This window comes from Maylandia zebra, linkage group LG17 (assembly GCF_041146795.1).
Source record: "Maylandia zebra isolate NMK-2024a linkage group LG17, Mzebra_GT3a, whole genome shotgun sequence".
Taxonomy (NCBI): Eukaryota; Metazoa; Chordata; class Actinopteri; order Cichliformes; family Cichlidae; genus Maylandia; species Maylandia zebra.
Genome location: NC_135183.1, coordinates 18,278,923 through 18,305,839, shown reverse-complemented (window position 1 = coordinate 18,305,839; position 26,917 = coordinate 18,278,923). Strand labels below are relative to the sequence as shown.

The 26,917-nt window shown below is 39.1% G+C and overlaps 1 protein-coding gene across 1 annotated transcript in view; it reads left to right on the top strand.

Moving 5' to 3' along the window:
- The window catches only part of ptprb (protein tyrosine phosphatase receptor type b), a 39,469-nt gene extending 14,282 nt beyond the window's left edge, over positions 1 to 25,187 (top strand). The window contains exons 11-40 of the mRNA XM_014408719.4: positions 793 to 1,062; positions 1,188 to 1,246; positions 2,162 to 2,366; positions 2,471 to 2,568; positions 2,916 to 3,081; positions 3,162 to 3,292; positions 5,008 to 5,155; positions 5,239 to 5,508; positions 5,781 to 5,956; positions 6,062 to 6,212; positions 6,464 to 6,564; positions 6,790 to 6,955; positions 7,040 to 7,321; positions 9,674 to 9,952; positions 12,003 to 12,152; positions 12,251 to 12,390; positions 12,743 to 12,879; positions 12,976 to 13,082; positions 13,387 to 13,492; positions 14,915 to 14,995; positions 16,225 to 16,242; positions 16,367 to 16,448; positions 17,266 to 17,356; positions 19,643 to 19,719; positions 19,803 to 19,937; positions 20,109 to 20,231; positions 20,741 to 20,904; positions 21,079 to 21,214; positions 22,802 to 22,922; positions 23,118 to 25,187. Coding sequence (XP_014264205.2) covers positions 793 to 1,062; positions 1,188 to 1,246; positions 2,162 to 2,366; positions 2,471 to 2,568; positions 2,916 to 3,081; positions 3,162 to 3,292; positions 5,008 to 5,155; positions 5,239 to 5,508; positions 5,781 to 5,956; positions 6,062 to 6,212; positions 6,464 to 6,564; positions 6,790 to 6,955; positions 7,040 to 7,321; positions 9,674 to 9,952; positions 12,003 to 12,152; positions 12,251 to 12,390; positions 12,743 to 12,879; positions 12,976 to 13,082; positions 13,387 to 13,492; positions 14,915 to 14,995; positions 16,225 to 16,242; positions 16,367 to 16,448; positions 17,266 to 17,356; positions 19,643 to 19,719; positions 19,803 to 19,937; positions 20,109 to 20,231; positions 20,741 to 20,904; positions 21,079 to 21,214; positions 22,802 to 22,922; positions 23,118 to 23,140 — 4,193 coding nt within the window. The 3' untranslated portion in view covers positions 23,141 to 25,187. The remainder of the gene's footprint in view (positions 1 to 792; positions 1,063 to 1,187; positions 1,247 to 2,161; positions 2,367 to 2,470; positions 2,569 to 2,915; positions 3,082 to 3,161; positions 3,293 to 5,007; positions 5,156 to 5,238; positions 5,509 to 5,780; positions 5,957 to 6,061; positions 6,213 to 6,463; positions 6,565 to 6,789; positions 6,956 to 7,039; positions 7,322 to 9,673; positions 9,953 to 12,002; positions 12,153 to 12,250; positions 12,391 to 12,742; positions 12,880 to 12,975; positions 13,083 to 13,386; positions 13,493 to 14,914; positions 14,996 to 16,224; positions 16,243 to 16,366; positions 16,449 to 17,265; positions 17,357 to 19,642; positions 19,720 to 19,802; positions 19,938 to 20,108; positions 20,232 to 20,740; positions 20,905 to 21,078; positions 21,215 to 22,801; positions 22,923 to 23,117) is intronic.
- Positions 25,188 to 26,917: the final 1,730 nt, after the last annotated feature.

Sequence of the window (26,917 nt, the reverse complement as noted above, 5' to 3'; positions counted from 1 at the left end):
TGACAACATCAGGTGGTTTCTAGAACAATGGCTGAAACACTAAAAAGAACGTTTGGAATGTTCCACACAAACCAAAATGCTCCTAATGGTCAAAGGCTTCCTGTACACACACACGCACACACACACACACACACACACACACATACACACACACACACACTTGTTTACCTGTCTTCATGGGCACTATAGCAATAGACTTGTCGCTTTCTTGGGACCATTACCTTCTACCAAAACCTAAAATTCAATCTGAGCCATAACTAAGTCTGGACTCAGCAGTGACCCTTTAAAGGTCTGTTTAAATGTGAAGACAAAATTTGGCATTATTTGGTCTTTTAAATGTCCTCAGAAAGTCTAAGACTCATATTACATCTCACATAAACACTTATACAAGCAAACACACACTTCCTGTTCAGAGCACTTACTGTACTGTGTTCCCATAGAATGTTCCAGATACTTTCAGAATCCTCTGGATGTGAATGTCTGTATTGTTCTCCTGCTAACGAATCAGTATTTAGACTGTAGAGAAACAAAACCTGACTCCACCCTCAATCCCCTCAAATAACCTTCTATTGGTCAGTAAGTGGCATCATTGCTGTATCTGCAATGGCATACGCAATTTTCATTGTTTGTTTTTAAGAAAAGTTTGAGAAACAAAGGGGATAAAGGTTATTTATGTTTTTTTGAATTTACAATTTATGCACTTTTTTTTAAAGAGATACATTCATTTCATTCTCTATATTACAAATATTTAACACTGTAGTAAAAACGATACAATTATATTTTTATTTTCAGCCCCGGAGCCTGTCTCTGAGATAACTGTTTCAAATGGCGGCAAGTCTGATGCTCTGCAGGTGTCGTGGCGTCCTGTGTCAGGAGTCGTGGACAGCTACCTGGTCTGCCTTGAGGAGAGGAAGGGAATTTCTAAACATAAATTTGTTGTGTCCCACTCCTCACCACCTGAGTGCTCATTCAGGTCACTGGAGGCTGGCCGGCTTTACTCGGTGGTCATAAAAACAAGGAGTGGCGACCTGGAGACTTCCGCCACCGTCCTAGCTCGAACACGTAAGAATCCAGTCCTTTTAAAGTCTTATATTTGTCTGAGTTTATGTTTATTTTACCATCTACCAGTTTTGTTTGTACTTAAGTTAAAACATCTCTGTTGCTTTGTCTTTTGTTCCATTTTGCAGAACCAGCCACTGTGCAAAATCCAATAGCTGTTCACTCTGGAAGAGACAACTTCCTCAAGGTATATCTGTGTAACAAGAATAACATTTAATTTAATGTGGTGTTACTGTTGCAGTTTTTTACTTGTTTTATTTGTTTTTTTTAAAGCTCTCTTAGTGAAATGATCACCTAAGTGGTCTACATCTCAGAAAAAGACAACTTTCGGGGATATTTGAATGTTTGGGGTTTTTTTTTTTTGATAGTCCAAAAACGATTTTACTTCTGAACCTGTGTTGCGACTTCAGGCTCTGAGAGACTAAATTATGGATTTGTTAAGAGGAATTAAGTCGCAAAAGTGTCATTTTTTTGACAAGACACAAAAGTAGATTAAAAGGAAATTTCTCACTACTTTAAATTACCCTCAAATAATGTGTTGGGATTTCTGTATAAACTATATATTTTTAATTAAATGTTTCATGTTTTTAAGACACTTTAATCTTACACATAACAAAAGAGTCACAGCCAAAATTAATGTGGGGCTTATCTGTTTTAAGGCTGAATAATCATCAAAACAAATATTTCTAGGTGGCTTAATTGAGAACAAATTAGCACCCATTACACAAACCGTTACAGCTAAAACAGGAGTGGCTGTTGTCTGCAAAACAGGTGGCACACTTTATTCGTGTCGGGATTACAGCTGTAATAGATGTGGGTGTCATCTACATAACATTGATGATGTGCACTACTCTAACATGCCTGAGCACATATGTATTAAAAATAAAAATGAGCTAAGTACCAAGCCCTGAGGAACCCCACCATCAGCTTTGAACTAGAGCACCTGGTCTAGCCATAACTAGGTTTAGTTAACTTGGGTGAAGGAGTTATCAAACGTACAAATAAGAGTAAAGCTAGAACCAACAGAGAGTCATAAAGCTGATTGATTGATTCTTTAAATTTTTAAATATTACTATGTGATCATATTGTGTCATACTTTCAGGTGTACTGGCGCCAAGCGGCTGGGGTTCTCGACCGCTACGTGGTTCTGATCCGTTACAATCACACCGTGCTGCAGAATAAGAGTGTCTCAGCAGGACACAACGAGTGTGTCTTCTCATCTCTGACATCGGGTAGACTCTACACTGTCACTGTGGAAACCTGGAGTGGAGACTATGTCAGCAGCATCTCCACTGATGGACGCACCTGTGAGTGAGAGATAACGTGAAAAATGACCTAACATGGTAATATTACAGAAAAGTTCTTTTTGTGTGTGTTATTTCTCCTGATTGGGATGAATTTTGTATTTTAGTTCCTGCAGCTGTTCAGAATCTGTTACTCAGCAATGCAGGAACCGACAAGTTGAACATCACCTGGAGCCCTGCCCCTGGAGACGTGGATTACTATGAGGTGTGCTTCACAAAACTTTGTTTAAAAAATATTTAGTAATTCATAGACAAACACCTGAACACCGGTCTAAATAATCAGTATCAGCTATAATGTGTTGTAATTCAGATATTACTGAGGGAATTTAAAAATATGATCGAGTAAGCAGGTACTTTAAGTATGTTTAATAGGGTTATGGTTAAAATAACTATACTATAATTACTTAAAAATTGCGGAGTAAGTGAAGTATTCTAAGTGCATTTTCCCACTGATATGATTTAACAATGTTAAAATGTATCATCAAACATGAATTGAACCCCTGTTTCCCAGAGGATGAACTCATCTCACTGCACCACTTCCTGTACCCCCAGGTCACTCTGCTCTTCAACGATTCTCGAGTATTCCCTCCGGTCACGCTGGGTGGTGAGGTGCGACAACACCAGCTGACCTCTTTGACGCCTGGGCGGCTTTATAAGATTGTGGTGGCGACATTCAGTGGATCATATCAGAGAGCAGAGTTCATTGAGGGGCGAACAGGTTAGAAATGCAGAGTATATGTTCACAGCTTCACTGCAAGCATCTTGGGTTGAAGTTTAGTAAATCCATCTCGTCTTCAGTTCCCAGAGCTGTAGGAAACCTCCACCTGGTTCCACAACCTGGTCTGACTGACTCTGTTGCTGGACTTTTGGCTTCCTGGATGCCTGGCGAAGGAGATCTGGACATGTACATTGTGTCCCTGTTGACCGTGGTAAGTTAATGCCAAAGACACCTCACCACATGATTTGTTTAACCCCTTTTTTGATTCCAACTTCAACTGCAATTCATAAAAATGCATCTGATATGAAACACTGCAAGTTTCACACTTATCATAAACATATTAGTTTGAAATGTATACAGTTGGATGGAATAATAGGTTCAGTGTGATTTTGTACCTGTTCTGTATAAGTATAATATAATGGAAATGTTTTTATTTGTATAAAAAAACACAACAAAGCACGAGATGACAGTTCAGGGTGTGGTATATAACTCAGACAGGAAATCAACATTCTGCTGTAAAAATTGCTTTAATAACAAACATGGGCCTGGGTGTAGGGATAATTGTGCTAAAGGACAGTACGAGGCAAACATTCCCAGCATGAGTACACCCTAGTTTGAGCTCAAAACATTCAGCAGTCATATGAACTCATAATTTAAATTAAATGTATTAAAAATTAAAGACATCTAAAAATGTGTGTACTTTCAGTTCCACACCAACACGAGCAGCTCATGTACGCATTGGGTCGACTGATGAATGGGCAATGTTGGGAAGGTTACTTTTAAAATGTATTCCATTACAGAATACAGAATACATGCCCCAAAATGTATTCTGTAACGTATTCCGTTACGTTACTCAATGACAGTAACGTATTCTGAATACTTTGGATTACAGTGTGTGAATGTGTGGATGACTGGATATGTAAAGCGCTTTGGGGTCCTTAGGGACTAGTAAAGCGCTATATAAATACAGGCCATTTACCATTTAATCTATTATCATGCTTTTTACAACAACATGAATGTACTATTGCTGTATGATTTATTACTATTACTGAAGGTCCGCGACTCCGAACTGTAGTAAAGGGACCTCTGACTAATACGGTGGGGTCCCTGTCGGCTCGTAGCCGAAAAATAGCTTTACTTTGTTGTGTGGGTCAACTTTTCTTGCGAGAGACAAGAGAGAGGCGTTGAAAGACTGCTCCAATGGAACTTATTGTTTTCGGAGGAAAACACGAACACAGTGTACAGTCGAGTCCTAATAGCTTACTTACAACTGGGCTCGTCAGGCACTCTTCTTGGCTGAAGTGGTTATTATTATATTTACATGCTTCCAGCTCCCGTTTTTCCTCGATGATAACTCGTACCTTTCCACTCCCCTTTTTCTCCCTCCTCGTGCTCACAGACACATAACGTGTATGGCAGTCCATTCTCCCTGCAACACGGACTACACTGCCCATGATGCTACATTCTTTAGAGCTATGCTTGTAGCATTCTGCCTGTTAGCTTAGCACAACAACAACAACAACGAAAAGGCGCTCTCTCACCCAGGAAACACACAGTCGCAGAGAGAGAGAGAGCGTCGCACTGTAACCATGGCAACCGTAACGCTGCCGCCTGGAACAACAGAACGTAGCTGTCAAATAAAACCCAAACAGTCCTGACCCGTGACAAAAAGAAACAGGAAAGTACCGCAGTGTAATCCATTTATTTCAACAAAGTAACTGTATTCTGAATACCACCTTTTTAAACGCTAACTTTAACGGAATACAGTTACTCATATTTTGTATTTTAAATACGTAACGGCGGTACATGTATTCCGTTACTCCCCAACACTGTGAATAGGTGATGTTCAGACCGTATAATGAAGGGATGCGGAGGTGGTGGAGTAACAGACGACTTAAGACTTCTCTCTCAACTTTCTGTCTTTAGGACGGAGTCATTATCGACACTCGTCTTGTTCCCAAACATGTCACCACCCTGGACTTTTTAGAGCTGACCCCAGGTCACCTTTACACCATCACTGTCCAATCGATGAGTGGGAAGCTAAGCAATAGCAACACAGCCACAGGCAGGACAGGTAAGGCACCTGACAGATTATTAGAGTTTTGTCATTTAGATCAGTGCAGACTGAACATAGGTAAATTCTCTCCTTCACCACAGCTCCAGCCAGAGTCACAGCCCTCCAGGCTGATAATGATCACACCACCCACAGCCTCACCGTCAGCTGGGAGCAACCAGTGGGCGCATATGACAGCTACAGCCTGCAGCTGCTGGACGAGGCCGGCATTGTGGTGATCAATAGAACGGTCGCAGCCGAGAGTCGAAGCAAGCTTCTGGAAGGTCTGACGTCAGGGAAGTGGTATCGCGTGAGGGTCGTAACGCTGAGTGGTGGCGTGCCGTCACTGGAGGCAAGCGCAGAGGGGCAAACACGTAAGTCGCAATTTAGAAGTTTTTACTAAGAGGACGGATCGTTAATGACGTATAAAACTAGTTATGATACAACTATGACTCTTCTGCTACATGTGTTTTTTTTTTAAAAAGTGTTGAAACCCTGCAGTTTCTGTGACATCCACTAGAGGCTCCAGCAGTCATTCAGGCCCCATAGACTCCCATGTCAAAAGAAGTATTTTCACTAAAGAACCTCCTGAAAGAACCTCCTGTAAATGCACACTTTGACCCAAGGTGAATCCTTTCTTCTTCAGGTCCCGCTGCCGTCAGTAATCTATTGGTCATTTCAGCCAACACCTCCTCTCTCTCCTTCTCTTGGCGTCCATCCGATGGCCATGTTGACATCTATGACCTGACCCTGTACAGCATCTCTGAGGGGACCACCAATCACAGGCAGGGCTCTCCTGGGAGCAGGAGGGATCATCACACGGTGGGATCAACATTCACATGTTTCCTGATGTTCATGCTAAGCTAAGTTTCTAAGCTAAGTTCTTGCTAAGTTTCATCGTGTTAATGTGCGCTGTGTGTTCTTCAGAATGCAGATGAACAGGTGGACCTGCAGAAGGTGGGCTCGGCTGCAGACAGCTGTGTGTTCTCTGGGCTGAGAGCAGGCAGTCTGTACAAGCTGCAGGTGGTGAGCTGGAGCAGAGACATGAGCAGCGAATCATCTGTGCTGGCCAGAACCGGTCAGTCAGTGCTGTTGTATGGATACAAACATCACAGCCATCGCTTAGCCTTCATTTTATTCTGTCCTCATCTTTTCTCACCTTCAAGATATTTTTTCCACGTTCTCGGCATTTAGTCAGATAGTTTCTCCTCTTCCATCTTTCCTTGCTATTTTCTTAAATTTTTCTTCTTTCTGTTTCTTCTCATTTCACTTACCTCAGTCACATTGTTAAAATGTCTTCTTCCTTTTTGTCCCCCCTCTGCTCTGCAGTCCCATCTCCAATCTCATCTCTACAGGTGGAGAGTTCAGGATGGACGGACAGACTGGGAGTCAGCTGGCACCATGGAGAGGGAAGCTTTAGCAGTTATGAGGTAAATGTATCTCTGTGATATCTGCAGTTAAACTGTTGCAAACATGACCTCCTCCTTCAGTCCACAAAAAAATAAATCCCACTAGCCATGTTTTGCAGAGTTCGGTCTTTATGGTTTAGAATTAAAATTCCTCCCCGTGACTCTCCGATTTTAAAACAGAAAAAATTTCAGTGGAGTTCTCAATTAGAATCTCATGCTGATTTGTTTGTTTCCCTGTTACGTAAGGTGGTGTTGTACGATGTTTCTGGATCCATCCTGGGAGCCCAGACTCTTGGTGCGGAGCACAAAAGTCACACCTTCACTGCGCTGGTCCCTGGTAGACTGTACCGTGCTGAGGTTATCACGCACAGTGGAGATTTGACCAATAATGTTTCAGCATTTGGGCGCACCTGTGAGTGAAATGAAAATACACACAAGCACATTTTTTTGATGTAGTTTAAATGCCAAATTATTTTGATTACTTTTTTTTCCCCAGCTCCCCAACCGCCTGCCCACCTGTCCGTCAAACAAGGCCCAAGCAATGACACAATAGAGCTGTTGTGGGCTGTTCCCACCAAAGGAGACTACAGTAACTTCAGTCTGCAGTGGACTCCTCCTGATCAGCTGACGGTCACACAAACCCATCTGACCAGCTGCATTGTGGGCGGGATGTTTCCAGGGCGAGAGTACAACTTCACTCTGATGACTACTAGTGGGGGCGGAGCCAAAGGTGGACCAACAGTCAGGAGCCAGCCAATCCAGAGGAACATAAGAACAAGTAGGGGGAAAGTAAAGGAAGAAAAATAAATCAATTACTACTGTGCGAGTATTTAATCAGACATATTTATACTGACCTTACTCTCTTAATATTTCCTGTTAGTGGAAAATTTTTCTGCATATTAATTTTGGCATGTTTCTTGCATTTTCTGTTAATCAGATCAGGATTAATCAACCTCTGACCGCACATTTGACAATCTTTATGGTTTTATTTATGTTTATAGATAATTTGAGCAAACATTAAAAAATACTATCAGCTTACAAGAAGAGGATCCAAAGCTTTAAAAGCATTTTACAAACCAGCTGCATTTATGATTTTATTCCACTTGATGGCAGCACAACAGAGGCTCTGAGTCTCTCTGTGGAGTTAAATCCATTTTTAATCCTATCCTGCTTGTCCAGAGGGTTTTTGGCTGCAGGGACTGAAACCATCAGGGAGAGAAATAAAAAATATCCAGGTCACATATATTTAAATAAATCTGACCCAGTTTCTCTTCACAGCTTCCTTTTTTAATTTCCAGCAGACGAAGTGATGAAGTATTTAACACATTTATAAATACCCACAGAGAAGCCCTTATTTTGAGTTCACTCAGACAGGAAGTACAAAATTAAAAGCTAGATCTGTACATGGCCAAAAGTTCCCTGTGTATCATTAGAAGAGTAACGACGACTTAAAGGAAAAGGCTCAAAAAATCCCTCTGAAAAACAACTGAATGCAAGTAATGTCTGTTTATCAGAGGTATGTTGTATTCATTCTTCACTGAATACAGACCCAGGCGAGTGCACCCCAAAGCCCGAAAACTATTTTTACAACCAAAAAGCAGAGTATCAATCCATCTTTAAATGTTTAAAGATGATAACGGAACAGCTTGAAGCTTTTGTTATTACCTTTAATCGTTTGCCATTATTTTTAACATTTCAAAAAGGCTTGGAGGACATTGATAGACGCTGTCTCTACATGTAACCTGTGTACACTTTCACTGAATCATGGATTCATATTGATTTAAGTTATAATGACTATGTGGACAAGAGATATTTTATTTTGTATTCTTATGGTCACAGTTATAATCAGACCTATCATTGATTAATCATTTACCATTGTTGAATCAGTTGACAGAATAATCTTTGAATTATATCTATGTTAATCTGAGCAGATATTAATGCATACAGATTATCATAACTTTAATCAGTCTATTGTTGTTCTGTATTATTCTTTCTATCTGCTTAAGCTGTTGTCCATTAGTGTATTTACACCACTCGATCTGGTGGGTCCAGCAGGGCCTGTTCCAGTCACTTGGACATATTCAGGCGAATAACAACATGCACATAGTTATGTAAAACACGCACGTTCACACACACACTAAGTAAGGACAGGGAGGTCGTCTTAGGACAGTCTCTCTTTGTACATACTTTCACAAAACTGCACAACACAATACACACTTGTTTTTCTCTAAAGTAGCAGTTGATGTCTATATAAGGAGAACTTTTTGAGTGTGGGGAACGGTTATCATTTCCAGTAAGATCTTACTGTGACGTCATCAGGGTAATATAAGGATGGGGAGCGGTCCATTCGCAGAAGATTGTATTGCAAGTTTTCTTCCCACACTGAAAGTGTGTAAAATAAAGATCGCTATTTTTGACACCTACCCGGACTCAGCCTGCTTTCTTCTCTTACCCAAATCGAATGAATTTCAACAACTACTAACCGTTAAACTGCATGAAATAACCAATCAAAAACTGGTCAGCAGAAATGAGCACAAATGAAATAAGAATGAATTAATCTCAGCAAAATATTCACTTATTTGGTTTGGCTAATGTAAGAGGGGGCAGTCAGATTAGTGCTGATTTTATCTATTTATCTGTTGTACTCACAGGAGTTTTAATCCAAATAATTTTGTAGTACAATAATTATGTCATAATTAGCTTATGTTTACAGATCAAAGGCCCTTATTTTCACCTCTTGAATACAAAAGTTCCATCTTATTTTTCTATCTTCTGTCTGCTCCCAGCCCAAAAAATGACAAATGTGTTGTCCTTTGCCTCTGTCTTTGTCCTCAGGAACATTCATCATCTCTTAAAGAGTGATTTTATCATCTGATCAGGAAAAATAAATGGGGACTTTCGCAGCAGCAGACTTGTCGCTCTTTGTTTTGAAAAGATAAACACCACAAGGAATTTATTTTACTCATGAAGGTCAAACTTGAAAATAAGCAAAGTGAGAAACAGAAAGTTCATTGGACTTGTTCTTTTTGTCTCCTTTTGTCACTTTTCATTCATCATCTTTCTTCTCATCTTGTCTTCATTTTTTCTATACTTCTTTCCTCTCCTTGTGTCCTTATCTCCTCTTTTCTAGGTCCATCTTCTCTAAAGTCCATCCACTGCTTCCCTCTCTCCTCTTCCTCCCTCTCTTGCTCCTGGTCACCTCCACACGCTGACTTTGACTCTTACGAGGTTGAGTGTCGGCGCTACGATGACCGGGAGCTGATCTCAGCATTGAAGCTAGTGGGAGGCGTCACAGCGGTGACACTGGACCACTTGGAGCCATACAGGAAATACTCTGTGACGGTCAGAGTGTCATCAGCCGGACAGACGAGCCCGCCGGTGACACACACCACCGTCACTATGATCGACCGTGAGTTTAAGCACACACTTACAAGGATCTTCATTTACATAAGGCAGTCTCAGGCACCTAACCTGGACCTAATCCTTTTTGACCTGAGCCCTGAACTAAGACCCTTTAAGCATGTGAGGACTGACCCAGAACAGTCCTCACTTTTCATTAAATTTCATTGGTCCTCATATTGATAGATAGACAAGCATACATACACACACCAATATTCCCCTCAGGTAAAGTGTTGGATTTGGTTGTTTAAATAAAACCTCAGTTTAAGTAGGACTGCTCACCTGGGAAACAAAGAGGGAACTGAAGACTGACTTTACTCCAAGTTTGTGCATAGTCAGTTTTCTTTACCTGTTTCAGTGGCATTATACTATTCTATACTTTTCTGAACTAATTCCTTAAAAACGCTCAAATGTTTTTAACTTGTAGTTAAACTTTATGTCCACTGCCATCTTGGGTTTCTGTAGCCAAACACAATCACATTTGGAGGAGCGGGTGGAATGCTAAGGCGGGATTCAGTGACTGATGTTTGACTTTACTGCTGTGATTGACACATCAACAATAACCAGTAATCACATGGCAAGCTAGAAATACTCAATTAGCAGTTACCATGAGTCAAACTAGCAGCCCATGACTAACTTAAAGCAACATAAAGCAGCTCTTGTGAACAGATTTCTCCTTACTTGAAAGTCCAAGAAAAGCGTCCAGCAGACATTTTTTTTTACATCACTGACTTTGGCACAGCTGCCCGTCAGCTGTCCACCCATAATTCACTCCCAGATTGTGGTTCACATTTTAGGGAACTCGCCATGAGTTTTTTCACTAATAACATTCAGGTTTAAGGTCACGTTTGTCATTTTACAAGCAAACTAAATTGTGATTGATTGTTCACTCACTCTAAAACCCAGCTCTTATTTGAATAAGCCAACTTCATGACTTCATGATCCTGTCATGGGTGCCAGAGAGAAACAGAAGGGATCTGACTCGACATCATCTGGTTTTCCGTGTTTGCTGTCAAACCCATTTGTTTCTGCTGTATATGTATGTAGCTATACCTTACACTGAATTGGAACTAAAAGGCGTTATCTTTAATTTATTACGGGTCTAAAACCTCTAAATAGCACACTTCCTCCTATGATTCTATCTAACTAGGCCGAGTTTGAACATCTGGTGCAGTCAACTCCTGCTACAATAAAAAATAAACAACAGAAGGGAACTTTTGTGTGTGTGTGTGTGTGTGTGTGTGTGTGTGTGTGTGTGTGTGTGTGTGTGTGTGTTCATAATGAAGGAAGGAGACACACACACAGGTTCTTAATCTTTGAAGTGTCACTTTATTTTTCTCTTTGCCCTTTTTGAAAAAGTCACCATGACCCCAAACACTCTGGAAACTTTTCTCCTCTGCTAAAACCTTTTCCTTTCTTCTCTTTGTCCCCCCTTAGTTCACGTCCATCTCTTCCTCCCTCTTTGTGCTTGTGTTGCATTATAAATCATCCTGACACAAGCGCACTGGAAACAGAAAAAGGCAGAAAATCCACAAGTTTTTTATAGGTGGCATTTCAGGAAGAGAGAAAGCTAAGGATGAAACTGGGAGAAAGAGCGAATGGAAACTGGAAAAGCCAGTTTCTTCAGAAACAACAAAACTATATTTTTATATACTTTTCACAGTGTTGTGGTATACTAGTAGTGATGATCACCATGTGATACTATTGTGCTGATTGTGGAAGCATAATATTGTTTTTCTCTTTTGAGAATTTTTGTTTTTATAAACTTTTGTACATTTCTTGTTTCAGAGTTTTCAGAAAAAACATTTCAATGTGCTGTTTATTTTGCAATTAATATTACAATATTTTTAAATGCCATGAATAATCATGTATGTCATATGATAATTTCACAGTTATAAAATAGTTTGAGCTTGATAAAATGTCCAAATCTTGATAAAATAAACAAAAATTCCAACTTAATTTTTTAAAATGATTACTGCAATTATTATGAGCTAAAAATATATTCAATAAAAAGTCAAAATGGCACTTATATTTGTTTAACCAGTCCTCTCTCCTTTCAGGCCCTCCTGTCCCACCTCAAAGTGTATGTGTCACCAAAAGGTCATCGAAGATCAAGTCATCCTCCATCCTGTTTCGCTTTAACTGCTCCTGGTTCAGCGACACCAACGGAGCCGTCCGATACTTCACCGTGATCGTGGCCGAGTCTGATGGTACAAACACACCAACACATGTTTACATTACTTTGACTTACATTCATTTCCAGACAGACAAACTGGAGGTAGACAAGTTTTTTTGTCTCTTCTGACAGCCAATGAAATGCTGCAGCCAGAACAGCGCCACCCACTGCCCTCATACCGCGACTACATCAGCAACTCATCCGTCAGAGCCTATCAGACTGCCTACTTCCCCAGCCGCTGTCCACAGGACACTGAGAGTTCTGCTGGGCAGGTAATCTGCAAATTACATGTTGAAATAGATCTTTTTCTAACTTTTCTAAAAATGCAAACAAAATATTTGTTTTCTGTAGACTTGACATAAACAACCAAACCTTTAGTCATTATAAAGGTGCTGATTAAACTCAAGATTCTGATCTTCACGAAGAACATTTTTATTTATTGTTTATTTGCATAATTAAAATTTAAGACATTAGAATTAAAATATTTAATTTTATTACATTTTTTAAGATAATCTTTAAAAAAGTGAAGAAGTTAAAAAAATGATCACAGTCACCCTCTGAATAAGAACTGTGCTGGTTGTATATCTGTCAATATATTAATGTGGTCAATCAATACCTGATCAGGTGGTGGAGGTGAACCTGGGCGCAGGAGGAGACCGGTTGGGGGGATCCTGTGATCATTACCATGACGGTGACCTCTATCTGAGTGACAGCTACGGTGCCTTCTGTGACGGGCCGCTGAAAGCCAAAACATCATACAGGTAATGAGAAACTGATGCTGCTGAAGTGCCACTGAGCACAGAAACACCTCCCCTCAGCTACTGACCGTGTATGTGTGTGTGTGTCTGCTCGCGCAGGCTAAGCGTGCGAGCCTTCACCCGACTGTTTGACGAGAACCACAGAGAGTTTTCTCAGCCACTCTTCACTGACACTTACCTGTCAGAGCCACTCCGGACGCACGCAGGTGAGACGGCCGACCATTTTCACTGATGATTAAAGATTTTATTCTTTTTCTTTTAAAAATCTTACCTGAGTTTAACCAAACCTAACTTTTCCGTAAACTAAGGATAGCAATGAGTAGAATTAATGAATTTTTGGGACCATCTCATCTAAATTTTTAAAAATTTGTCTTTGAGTTTTGACTCAATAATATGACACAGATGTTTTATCTACACCTTCCACTCAAGGGCACATGAAGTAAAAGCTGAAACATCACAGCTGGTCTGTCTAACCTCAGCTATCTCCCGATATGTGTTGTTCTTTGTCAGAGCCTCTAGGTGGTGTGGTGGAGGGTCTGAGTGCTGGCATGTTCCTCATTGGTATGATGGTGGCAGTCGTCTCTCTGCTGGCCTACAGACAGAGGCTACGCAAAGTGTGAGTACACTAGGTGTTCTGCTTGTAGTTACCTCAAGGACGCTTGGAAGTGTAAGATCAGCCAAAACATGTGCTGCTCATTTCCTGCTCTTTAATCTGAAACTCCACTACGGGAGCTTTGAATGAGTCAGTGTTTGGGAGTTTAAAACACAGCTGTGTATTTGAATGATTTTCAAATTAAATCATCTAGGTTTTTTTCTCTTAGAGACTTATGAAGGTGCTGAACTCCAGTTGGTCATGTTAGCGCATCCTTTCCCTGCTCACAGTTTCACGTTGAGTGCACTTCCTCACACACGGAGTGGAGCAGAGATAGACACAGAGGGGAAATATTAATATAACAACAGATTACATAATCTTCAAAACAAATGTTAAACCGATCAGAACAAAGCGGGAAAGCCAGAGTTTGTAGTCAAGTTAAAAACAAAGTGAAATATAGGAAAAGTTGTTGATGAAGCCGGATTAGGCTGAGATCCAAACACTGGATTGCTGGCTTCTACCGTTTTCAAACACTTACTTCATTATTTGAACCTGTGGTCATGTGGGGCGATCGTGGCTCAAGAGTTGGGAGTTCGCCTTGTAATCGGAAGGTTGCCGGTTCGAGCCCCGGCTTGGACAGTCTCGGTCGTTGTGTCCTTGGGCAAGACACTTCACCCGTTGCCTACTGGTGGTGGTGGTCAGAGGGCCCGGTGGCGCCAGTGTCCGGCAGCCTCGCCTCTGTCAGTGCGCCCCAGGGTGGCTGTGGCTACAATGTAGCTTGCCATCACCAGTGTGTGAATGGGTGGATGACTGGATATGTAAAGCGCTTTGGGGTCCTTAGGGACTAGTAAAGCGCTATATAAATACAGACCATTTACCATCATGTTTGTTTGGACCATATGACAGTTTAAGATTGTGCAAAGAAAAAGGAGAATATAATTTGGCTAAGTTTAAAAGTTTTTCTATTTCAGACTAAGAACAGAATAGTAAACTTTTTTTTAACTACAGCTTAGAGTTTTTTACCTTTAAGTTGAATCTGTTCTTCTGTTTGCAGATTTCCTCTTGTATAAGTCAAAATGATGGACACTTTAACAGCTTTTTAAAGCATATCTGAGATAACACACATTTCTTTTTTAATACTACACCATCAATGCCACTAACTCTGGATGGGGCGTTGTCTCTGTGGCATCAGTGTGAAATTTCCGACTGGCTTCATGACTTTATGTAACATTTATGGCCCCACAACAGAGCCCTGAACAGAAAATTAGCTCCAAAATGTCACATCAGTTTTCTCACAGTCATTTAGCTGTTAAGCTAATTTACAGAGTTAATTAGTTGTGATTTGGTGAACATGTTTATTAGCGTAGAGGGCACGGCTCAAATGTTTTCATTGGTTTAACTCTTTGATCTTAATGTTCCTAATCAGTGCTGATATTTTCTGTGTAGGGCTGTGCAGGAGAACCCGGTGGTGAGGATGAGCATGTGGAAAGAAGTTCCAACTTCAGGGATGTATATGGGCGTCCGGAGGTAAGTTTGTGCGCGTGGCACATCTATAATTATTCTTCTTCAGTACGTGAGAGAGGGAGAGATTAGTTTCCAACACCTCCCACGTCCAATATGTGAGTGTGTGAAGAAGAATTAGTTTCCAATAAAGTGCTCGCTCCCTCTCTCAGATTACCTCATCATTCACCCACCACAGGCCGCAGCATCTGTTAATTAGTGTGTGTGTGTGTGTGTGTGTGTCTGCATACATTTGTATATTGGCCACAGCTCATCAACCACAAATGTAACAGAGAGTAGAAACAAAGCTTCTCTGTGCTTCATAAATGACCCCAGCTTACAGTTACAGCGTGTTTTTTAACTGGACATAAAGACGATGCTCTTCTGCGTTTGCTGGTAGCAGTGATTATCAGATCTCAAATTCACTTGGAAACAAATCGCAGATGAAAAATTCCTGCATTATTTAGGCCAGAACCGACCAGAGGGTCCAATTCAGCTTACGGGACAGCTTTGCAAGGCGTGTAAATTGCAGTAATGTGATTAGACGCAAGTGTTTTAAACCCACCGAATGTGTAAAAATAGGCTGTTGTTGTGGTATCTTTCATATTACACGTCTGTCAGACATCTCAGCCTGTCCATCATTCTGTCACAGGATAGGCCAGCCCACCTCAGCTTGTGGGCCATGAATTAAAATGACTTTAAGGTCACAAATGTAAGGTTTTCTTTGACTGAGTATATGAGATGTTTTAAGTGTTGATTGAACCAGCTAAATTATAGATGATTAAATTAAACCCCACTTTTGCATAAAATCACAGTCAATGACATTTTAGAACAAGGGTGTCAAATGTAAGGCCCAGGGGCCAGAATTAGCACAACAAGGACTCCAATCCAGCTCGCTGGACTGTTTTAGAAAAAGAAAGCTCTAGGAGAGCATACATTTTGGACTGTTACATGCAGCTTTTTCTTTGATAAAGACTTCACCAACACAATTAAGTAATAGATAAAGAATTAAATAATAGAGATGTTTTGACTGTCTACTAGACTGGAAATATTGCTATAACAGAACCATATTGTATTCTTCTTACTGCATAATGTTACAAGAGGCGATAAAACTATACATAATGTATCATTTTCACTCCTGTATTATGTTTGTGTTACTGTCTAGTTGATTACCCACCTTTATAAACCAACCTATGTTTCACCACCTTATTGTACTGTCACATGAATTAATTCATTTTTTTAATCTTCTGTTGCAGTAACCGTCGGATCACCAGGTGAGAGTTTAGGCTTTATTTCTGAAACTTTGTATGTAATTAATTTGTTGAAATGGCTAAAAATCACCACTCTACCTCCAGTATATACCTTTTGCTGAGTATTTGTCTATCTTTCTCTATTCAGTCCTATCAAAGCGGGCCATTTCGAGTCGCATCTGACCAAGCTGCAGGCCGACTCCAACTACTTGCTTTCTGAAGAGTTTGAGGTAAGTGTATGAAAATTATTACAAAAGTGTGTTCAAGAACCTGATCAATCATACTATTTGTTTGTTGGGCATGTCTTCAGTTTTCATTTGGAGTGTTAAATCTCAGGAAGACAGAAAGACACACTGTTTCTTTTACCAGAGGTTTTGCATATTAATAATATTAAATCACTGTTGTAGCAGCCCCTGGCATTAAGAATGACAGAAGAGTCTCTAACGGGTGCAGCCATTTATTTCCTCACCAAACACGGCTCACTCTCTTGACATCATTGAGCACCTTTAAAACTATAAAATAAGGAAAAATTAATACCCACACAGTCCCTTTGACTGTGTGGGTATTAATAACAACAAATGAACTTAAATTAAATCAGGTAAATTAAAAAAAACAAGTACTTCTGTGATATACAGTCACTGATAAAATAAAACAAAATAGGTCTTTTAAACTGCATCAAAGTGCTTCGCAGTTCAGTTGAATAACATCAGATCACTCTGTTGGAATAACTCTGGGTTTTGGACACCCATCTTACACTCAAAAACCTTGAAAGTCTTCCAATTGTGTACCAACTTCACAGCAAATCAAACTGCTTGTTCTGGGCTCATGCTTATGCCAGTTGGCTGTTGGTTTGACTTGCCCGCCTTTTCAGAACCATTTTGCTTTTCAATCATTGCTTCTCTGAAACTTAAAGGTCAAGTAATGTACCATGACTCTGATGAGGAATGGCACTGCTTTTCTTCAAAAGCAGATTTTGGCTGGTCTTGTTAGTCACAAAGTCCTGATGTTTATAACTGTACAAATGTAATTATTCTCATCTCTGTTCAGGATCTGAAGGATGTCGGCCGTAACCAGACGATGGATGTCGCCCGAGTGCCGGAAAACCGAGGAAAGAACCGCTACAACAACATCCTGCCGTGTAAGTGCAGTTTTTAGCTTTAAAGCTTTTTTGCTTCTCAAAAAGTTAAAAAGAAAAAAGAAAAAAAAACAGTCACTCCACATAACAGTTAGCTGACAACCCTTCAAGTCCCTCAGTGAGAAAGAAAAATAAATCAAAGTGGAAATCATGGCAATTATCACATCGTCAAGAGCTTTAATGAGGCAGCACCTGTTCCCTTGGTGACAAGGATGAACTCTGAGGCTTGAGGTGATAAAAGCCTTCATAATTACACAATACTACTGAAAATACAGCATCTATGTGGAATATTTACTCATTTAATTAGCTTTTTGTTTCCATTTCTTAGCCACCCAAGCAGATTGTCCTCTATATTATTTATTATCCACACGTCACAAAATAGTTTCGCATAGCATCTTTTTTCCAACCAGCAGATTAAAAACTATAAAATGGTATGTCCTCCAACCAGTTGATCAGCTGATACCAACAACTGGCCAAATTTAATTGATCTTAAAGTTTCAGCCCTCGTATCCGAGTCCAGTTTAATGAATTTGCATAACTGAATTTTTGCTCATTCAAAGGTAGTGTGATGATGGGCTGAAAAACAGCTAAATTATATTAAGGATGGATTGATTAAAAAAAAAGAAAGAAAGAAAAAGAAAGGAGCGGTTTTAAATAATGACACGGAATCTGAATTTCCTTGAATGACGCAATCTTTACTCAGGTAACAATAACATTTGCTTGAAATAGCACAAAAGAGTTGATTTTTTAATTGTTATTACTCAATTAATGAATCATCTGTGAAATGTAATGTTTAAAATTATGATACATCTGTGAAAATGTTTTCTGTCTGCGTCGTTGGGGATGATGCCAAATTAGTTTTAAATGTCTGAAATGTTAGTTCATTGATTTTTTGCTATGGGAGTGATATACAGACAGATTTCTAATCACATGAAGATTGTTTGGTACATCTGTTTTACGCAATTATAAATGTAATTTCCACATCCACAATTTGTCATTTTCAAAGTTTTTCCTTCTGAAGTATCCTCAGTTTAAAATAAAGTAATTAAGCATCCGTTATTTTTAACTGCAAAAAAATCAGATTTATGACTTGAGGTGCCACATTTACAACATCACCTCTATAATTAACTGTCAGAGAAGTAAACACACTTACACCACACACACACACACACTCTCTCTCTCTCTCTCAGTGAAATGAGTCATTACTGAGTCTGTTTCGCATTCACACATCTTTCACATTCAATAATAAGAACCTCAGGAAAGCTGTGAGAGACGCTGTTTTCATTACTTATTCTGGAGTGGATGTGTTAGAATTTCACCATCAGACATAAACTGCATCCTTTACCCTATGGTGAAACATTAATGTGACCATATTGATTAAACTATAAGGAATCTGCGCTTATTGCTTTTACAAATATGCCCTCAGTAGCTCAAAATGATGGTTGCTTCTTCACTAAGTAGACTGATAGAAATTTAATTGGGCAATTTTCATAATTGTTCGTTTTTGGCTGGTTTAAGGTTAAATGTGCGAATCTGATGTTTAGTATTATTGCAAAGCTGCAATAAGATGATATAAATTTTATTAAAATTGCAAGAAAAAAATAAGAATAACTGAATGACTGAGAGCATCAGTTAAACCTGTTTTAATCCAAAATTTTTAATGTTATCCAAAAACTGGCAAACAATTTTTAATAAATATTAATAAATATTAATTTATCCCTGATTTTTCCTCTCAAGACTACCACACTACCACTACCAAACTGATTGGCCTTTTTTCTATATACTGACAGTTTAATAAAGGTTAACTGATAAAAAAAATTTGAAAAAAGACATTTTAGTGAAACTTCTACAATGATGAAACACAGAAAACAAGAAACAAGAAAACTTTAGCAATACTTCAGAGTCAGAGTCTGGCTGTCGCCCTGTGGTGCTTTTATAGCCTTCACACTTTTAGTTCTGGGTGTTCAAACTGATTTTAGGTAAATGACTACTTAATAAATAACCTCTAAAAGTGCCCAGCTCAGCAGCAAACAGCAGACAGTTACAGCTTTTGAAGAAAGAGAAACCTTAAGAAGCTAAAAACCCAGAAATTATTTATAAGAACAGGTGGAGACCAAAAATGGAGCTAAAACGCCTTATGGTTACGTTGCTCTGTGGATGCTGGATGTAGTGGGAGGAATTCAGTCAACATTTATTAAACCAGTTCAGTACTCATTGCATTAGAGTTAGTTTAAACTACACGTTAAAGATAATGAAAGCCGCTGGTGACTTATTTCTTCATTTTTCTAGATGATTCTACCCGAGTGAAGCTGTCGTACCTGGAGGACGACCCCTGCTCCGATTACATCAACGCCAGCTACATACCTGTATGAGCACATGCTAAAAAGCACAAACTGAGCGCACTCACTGACAATGACACTAATACCGCCTCTCTTGCCTACATGTGCAGGGTAATAACTACCGCAGGGAGTACATTGCCACCCAGGGGCCGCTCCCGGGCACAAAAGATGATTTCTGGCGGATGGTGTGGGAGCACGGCGTCTACAACATCATCATGGTGACCCAGTGTGTGGAGAAAGGACGGGTGAGGCGTCCGCTTGATCAAAATGTCCACTTGAGTGGAACGATTATGAAACTGAAATTATGAGCTTTGATTGCAAGCTGAAAAGAGCTCCAGATTCTTCTCACAGGTTAGCAAAGGAAGATAAACTCAACCCTGAGAAGTAATTAAACTATATGAATGCTGTGTTTCCAGGTGAAGTGTGACCAGTACTGGCCTGCAGACAGAGAGCCTCTGTACTACGGTGATCTGGTCATTCAGATGCTGTCAGAGTCTGTCCTGCCTGAGTGGACCATCCGAGAGTTCAAGATCACCTCGGTATGTTTCTTTTTACTCTCGTTTTTTATTCCAGCGTAAAAATGTAGAAAAGCAGTAATATCTAAAGAATGAAGAAGGGATATACTTATTGTGAAGCTTTCATTTTCATAACTTCTCCAAATAAAGCTCATGTGATAAACATGGCCAACCAATGTCTGTAAAGTTGCAGAGATTTGAGGTTTTAAGGGGATATCCTTATACAGTATGTTTATCTCTGTGACAGAGAGTCCACCCACCTGCTGTACAAATATCTGTTAAAAGGGGAGGAGCTAACCTCCATGAAACCACCCTTGTTTCATGGAGAGGGTGAATCGAGAGGCTACAGAAGGATTATTCTGATTATTTCTGCATGTTTTTGGTGTGGCCATGAAAAAGTTGATTTCCACTATGTTATGTTGAAACGAACGTTATGTCGTTATGTTACATTATATCTAAAGCCTCAAAATCCAGACCTTGAATGTCGCTATGGGTGATAACAATCCTAATAAATCCATTATCGACCTGGACAGGAGAGCAGCTGCAGTTATCCTCGGGTACTGCGTCACTTCCACTACACGGTGTGGCCTGATCACGGCGTCCCTGAGAGCACCCAGTCCCTGATCCAGTTTGTCAGGACAGCCCGGGACTATGTGGACCGATCGCCCAGCACCGGAGCCACTGTCGTTCACTGCAGGTAGATGCTTGAGGCTGTCCTCAGGGAGAAATCTGATTGGCTGTGAGTTAACAGAATCCCGCCATTAGAAACCCCCCCCCCCCCCCCCCAAAAAAAAAGTGAACTATTGAGTCCTTGAACCTTCTTTGATTCTCTGTTTAAGATCTTTGATAACTGGATGTTTTTGCTTGTTAGTGCTGGAGTCGGGCGCACAGGGACCTTCATCGCTTTGGATCGGGTACTGCAGCAGCTGGACTCCAAAGGAACCATCGACCTTTACGGCTGCGTGTTCGACCTCCGCCTGCACCGCCAGCACATGGTCCAGACTGAGGTAAGAGCTACATTCAAATATTTAAGTATTTAGCTTTGAATTCTAGGACATTCGTTTGATTATTTGATTTCAACTTGTACACCAGACATTTCTCCCACTTAGACCAGTGATTGTAGCACTTCAGTTCATCTCATTATGTTTAGCAGGTATTTTAGTCATTATTTCAATTTTACTTATTAGAATATGATTAAGGATAGTCCCACATGGAAGCAAAGGCAAACAACAATAGACTTTGAAATAAACCAGTCGCAAAAAAACAAATAATTGGAAGAAAAGAAACCAGATTTTATTGGCTATTGATAAATCTGCATGGTTTATGGTAATACATCATTAAAACTGAAACTATTAGACAAGAAACATCAGGAAATATTGACCTAATCTAGAATTTAACTACCAATAAAGATTTAGAAATAGGATGTTATCCTCCTTTTTAGTAAATATTGAATGCAAATTGGTTTTGAAAAAACAGTTTATGATGACGTTACCACACCCAAACCAGTTTGTAGCAAATCAAAAAAAAATACTATTGTACATAAAAAACAAGTTCAACTATTAATATTACAATGAGAATTTTAGACTAAACTGGAGCTACATCATTAAAACGTGAGAAAAAAATTAATAATGGAAGCTATCAAATATGGTAGTCTGAAAATTCTACCAATTACTGTCGTTATAATACTAAATTGTCAATCTTGATCAAACCTGGATCAAACAAATAAAGGCAAGGCAAGTTTATTTATATAGCACAATTCAACAACAAGGTGATTCAAAGTGCTTTACAGAGACATTAAAAACAAAAACAAATAAAAAGCATGATTTAAAATGTGTGTTGGCCCTGCGACAGACTGGCGACCTGTCCAGGGTGTACCCCGCCTCTCGCCCCATGACAGCTGGGATAGGCTCCAGCGCCCCCCCGCGACCCTGGAAAGGATAAGCGGAAGCGAATGGATGGATGGATGGATGGATTTAAAATTAATTAAAAAAAACAAAAAAAAAGCAAAACAGTAGATAAAATCAGAACAGTAGATATCAGCAGTTAAAATTTAAGTTTTGAAATTTAAGCTTAAAAGTGTGGATTTGGTGTTTTATTCAAATGCAGTTGAGAACAGGTGAGTCTTCAACCTGGATTTAAATAAACTGAGTGTTTCAACTGATCTGAGGCTTTCTGCGAGTTTGTTCCAGATATAAGAAGCATAAAAGCTGAACGCAGCTTCTCCGTGTCTGGTTCTGACTGGGAACTGATAAAAAAAAAAACGGATCCAGATGACCTGAGGGAAAGGAAAGAAAAAAGAAAAAACAAAGCTGATTTAGTTTTAGATTTAGTCTTAATCATGTGTTTTTGTCAATTCAATTTTATTTGCTGACGAAAGGATCAATAGTATTTTGTCCTTTTGCATTAGTTTTTATTTTGTTATCGTCGTGTTTTTGTCAGAAATAAAAAAGGTTATTGATGGAAACTGACAAATTATTGGTTAGTGAAATTAATGTCTGTGTTTTCCATGGGACATGAATGAATTCTGCAGTGAATGCTCTAAAAGCACCGGAAGGTGTTTATTACAACATTATAACGGTCTTGTTGCATTGCAGTGCCAGTATGCCTTCCTGTATCAGTGTATTCGGGATGTCCTAAGAGCCAGAAAGCATCGCAGCGAACAGGAGAACCCTCTCTACCCCATCTATGAAAATTTCAACCCTGAGTACTGCAGAGGTGAGACTGTTTCTAACATTTGTCATCGGAGCCCAGAAATGAAACAGTCCACCTGTGGACGTGAACCGTCCCATTTCTGTGTTTGACAGTTGAACTGAAACTGCATTTATATATTTCAGTAGAAACTGTGTATTTGTCTGCAGCACACATAAATCATAGTCATTTTTTCCCTTTTTTGTCCCTTTGTTTTCTCAGATTTCATTTACACTGGACGCTAAAGAGATGACGATGTTCATGCGATCAAAACGAGGAAACATTCCAACACAAGAAACGGACAAAACAGGGAATATAAATAAATAAGTCCAAGATTGTAAAAACCTTTTTTCAGGGCTGTAGGTCTTGCACTCTGAATCACTGGTTTTACAGCAACAAATTCATTGAGGAAAAGTAGAAATTAAAGTGCAGATTTGGGATTAAATAAAAACAAAGCATAAGACAAGTCGGAGGTTCTGGGTTTGTTGGCGCTGCAGGGAAGACTTTCGTAGCTAGAGCTGGTGATCAGCTGGTGATCAACACAATCTGAGAAAAGTTTTTAAAATTTAGCAAATAACACCTCACAGACTTTCCACTAAATCTACAGTCTGATTTTATTCAACACAAGAATCCAAAACCATTAAAACATCTGACACTTATTATTTTTAACCATACGTTTATATATTTTAAAAAAGGATTGAATGATAATTGTGCAGCATATTATTATAATTATATAGTCATTTCTGTAATTTTGAATAAATCATCTTCCGTAAAGCTGTTTAAGAACTGTGAGTACCTGTTAAATAATCTGCATCTGAGCTCAGATTGGCATGCAAATTGGATTTCTTTCTTTTTTTTTTTCTAAATCCACCTGACAGTCCAGCAAAGTCCACCAGCTAAACATACTGGAACAGCTCAATTTACAGGACTGCTTTGACTCAAACCTACAGAGAGAAGACACAAATGATCGATCAAATTCAGCCCTATCTGAATCCTAAATGTTAAAAAAATATATAGTTTATTGTCAACAAAAACAACAAACTTTGAAAAATTAAATTGTTAAAAATGGATTTAAACTCATTGAAAAACATAGTGGAGTCCCTTTAATGTAGGCACTGGTTGATCTCAGGTTGTTGTGATCCAAATAATAACTGAGTGACAGCAGGGAAGGAAAGAGCCATCTATTTTTTATACCCTCCAGTATGTTCTCACTTACTGCTCCATATAAGCTGTTTATTTAAAAATTCTAAACACACATATTGCTGTATGTAAATATAGATGTAATACTCTTTTTTTTTTCTTTTTTACAATATGATGAATATATATGTCTGTCAACAACTGCCTGGTTGTGTAATACTTCTGTTTCTCTTTTATACCTGTTGAGTAGCTGCAAGCAAACATAACCTGCTGTATTCAGACTTTAAAGAGGCTTTATTCTCTGTCATATATTTTATAATACAGCATTAGACATTCATGTTAAACGTGGCCAAAGTTTTAAATACTGAGGTATGCAAATGTAATCCCTGTAAAGAAAAGTACTTTTAGTACAGATCACAAGCTCCAAGTGCCGCCCCTCAACTGGCTTCTGAAAGCTGGCTAATCATAAGATAAGTTTTAAGAGAGGGGAGGGGCCTTAAAGTGACAGTAGCCTGTTTCTCAGAGGATTAAAAAATAATAATAGTAAAAAATACTCGATATCACATTAAGCTACTTTACTAGCCTGAGAAGAAAGCTCTGGAGTTGGAAATGAGCGCACTGATCTCCTCTTTAATGTAATTAATGCTTGTAAACCATTTAAACTTTAAACATAATAGACTGAAGTATGAATACAATGCAGAAACCTCATGTTTTCTTAATAAAACCATCATTATAAATATTGTGAAAGAATTTGACTTTTGTGATTGTATACGTTTCTAGAAAAAGCAGAGATTTTTTTTGCTGGAGGATTTTCATTTTAAATTACCTCTGCCCATGCAACATATTTTATTTTATAGTATTATGATATGGCATTTTACATTTACATTACATTTAAAATACTATGGCTAAATTAATTATTATGAAAGCTGGTCTGCACTTTTTCTTTTTTTTAAAGATTTTCTCTGATACATTCGACCTGCTGGATTGTTTTATGTAAACTTTATTATGTTTGTCATATCGTGATGGATTCATGAAAGTGAGTTGGATTTAAATAACCAGGCCCTAAGAAAATGTGTAATTGAGTTTTAGAATTTGCTGTCCTGTTGTTGTAAACTTGATCATAAAGTGCTGAATAAAAATATCTGCCTCACTGTTTGTGGCCTTTTTTCTTTGGGTGAAAGGTTACAGTAGCTCATAAATATTATGCACACATTTTCAAATGCTGCATAAATCATTCTCCATGTTTAACATTTTTAAGATAATGATATTTCAAATATATAGATATTTGAACTTTAAAATAAAAAAAACTTCATTAGAATTTCAAAATTCCTCCGAAGGGTGGCTGGCGTCTCCCTTAGAGATAGGGTGAGAAGTTCGGCCATTCGGGAGGGGCTCAGAGTAGAGCAGCTGCTGCTCCACATCGAAAGGAGCCTGTTGAGGTGGTTCGGGCATCTGAGAAGGATGCCCCCTGGGCGCCTCCTGGGTGAGGTTTTCCAGGCATGTCCCACCGGGAGGAGGCCCCAGGGCAGACCCAGGACACGCTGGAGAGATTATATCTCTCGGCTGGCCTGGAAACGCCTTGGTGTCCCCCCGCATAGGCTGGAGGAGGTGGCTGGGGAGAGGGAGGTCTGGGCTTCTCTGCTTGGGCTGCTGCCTCCACGACCCGGCCCCGAATAAGTGGAAAAATATGGTTGGATGGATAGAATTTTAGTTTTGCTTAAATTCAGTGATAATTTGTTTTTAGTAAATTCTTATGTGAATTTACTAAAAGCTGCTGTGAATTTTCTCCATGATAAAGATTATTTGTATCATTTGCAAATAAAATGAACCGCAATATATCTGATGATCTAGAGGTTTAGACCCCATATAACTCCACAAGCAAGGTTTAAAAGTTTGATTAATGTTCTCCCACCTTCATAAACTGTTGCCTGTTGTTTATGTAACTTTTCATCCAGTCCAACGCCACCCATCTAATACCATACATTTCCAATTTATCAATTAATATGTGATTGGCAAGTGTGTCAACAGCTTTCTTCAAGTCAATAAAGACTCCATGTGCATACGTTCTTTGACTGATACAATTTGTGATTTCTTCATTTAGTTCAATTAATGCATTAAACAATCAGTTTGACATAAATCCATGTCAACTCTCTATTAATAGTTTGTGTTCATTTAAATATTTATCCAGTCTATCAATAAAGTATTTCACTAGTGTTTGGGTGAATCGTGAGTGTAGAGAAACAGGCCTATTCATTTTGTTCGGAATTGTACCGCCTTATAATGACAGATTGCAGATGAAGGTTGGAGGTTTTTAAAATCATTCAATTACATTTTTAACAGTTTTCATATCAATACCATTTCAGTTACACTGTAAAAAAAAATATGTCAAATTTACGGTAAAATACCGGCAGCTGTGGTTGCCAGGAATATACCGTGTAAAAAATGTGGAATCTGTAAAAGACAATACGGTATACTGGTTTTGTAACCCTAATTTTTAAGGTAGACAACGTATTATTTTACCAAAATCATGATAGAAAAAACCAAATATATTTGTCAATTATACAGCAATTTAATGTAAAAAATGCAACTTTCCATAGCTTTTTACGGATATTTGCAGTAAAAAAAAAGTAATAATATAATAATATTTACAGTAATTTGTTGTTAATTTAACAGTAATAGGATAGACCCCCCCCCCTCCTCCTTGAATCGCTACCTTATCGTGGTGGAGGGGTTTGTGTGTCCCAGGGATCCCAGGGGCTATGTTGTCTGGGGGCTTTTGCCCCCTGGTAGGGTCTCCCATGGCAAACTGGTCCTGGGTGAGGGACCAGACAAAGAGCGATTCAGAAGACCCCCATGAAAAGAATATCGAGGGAACAGTTTACCCT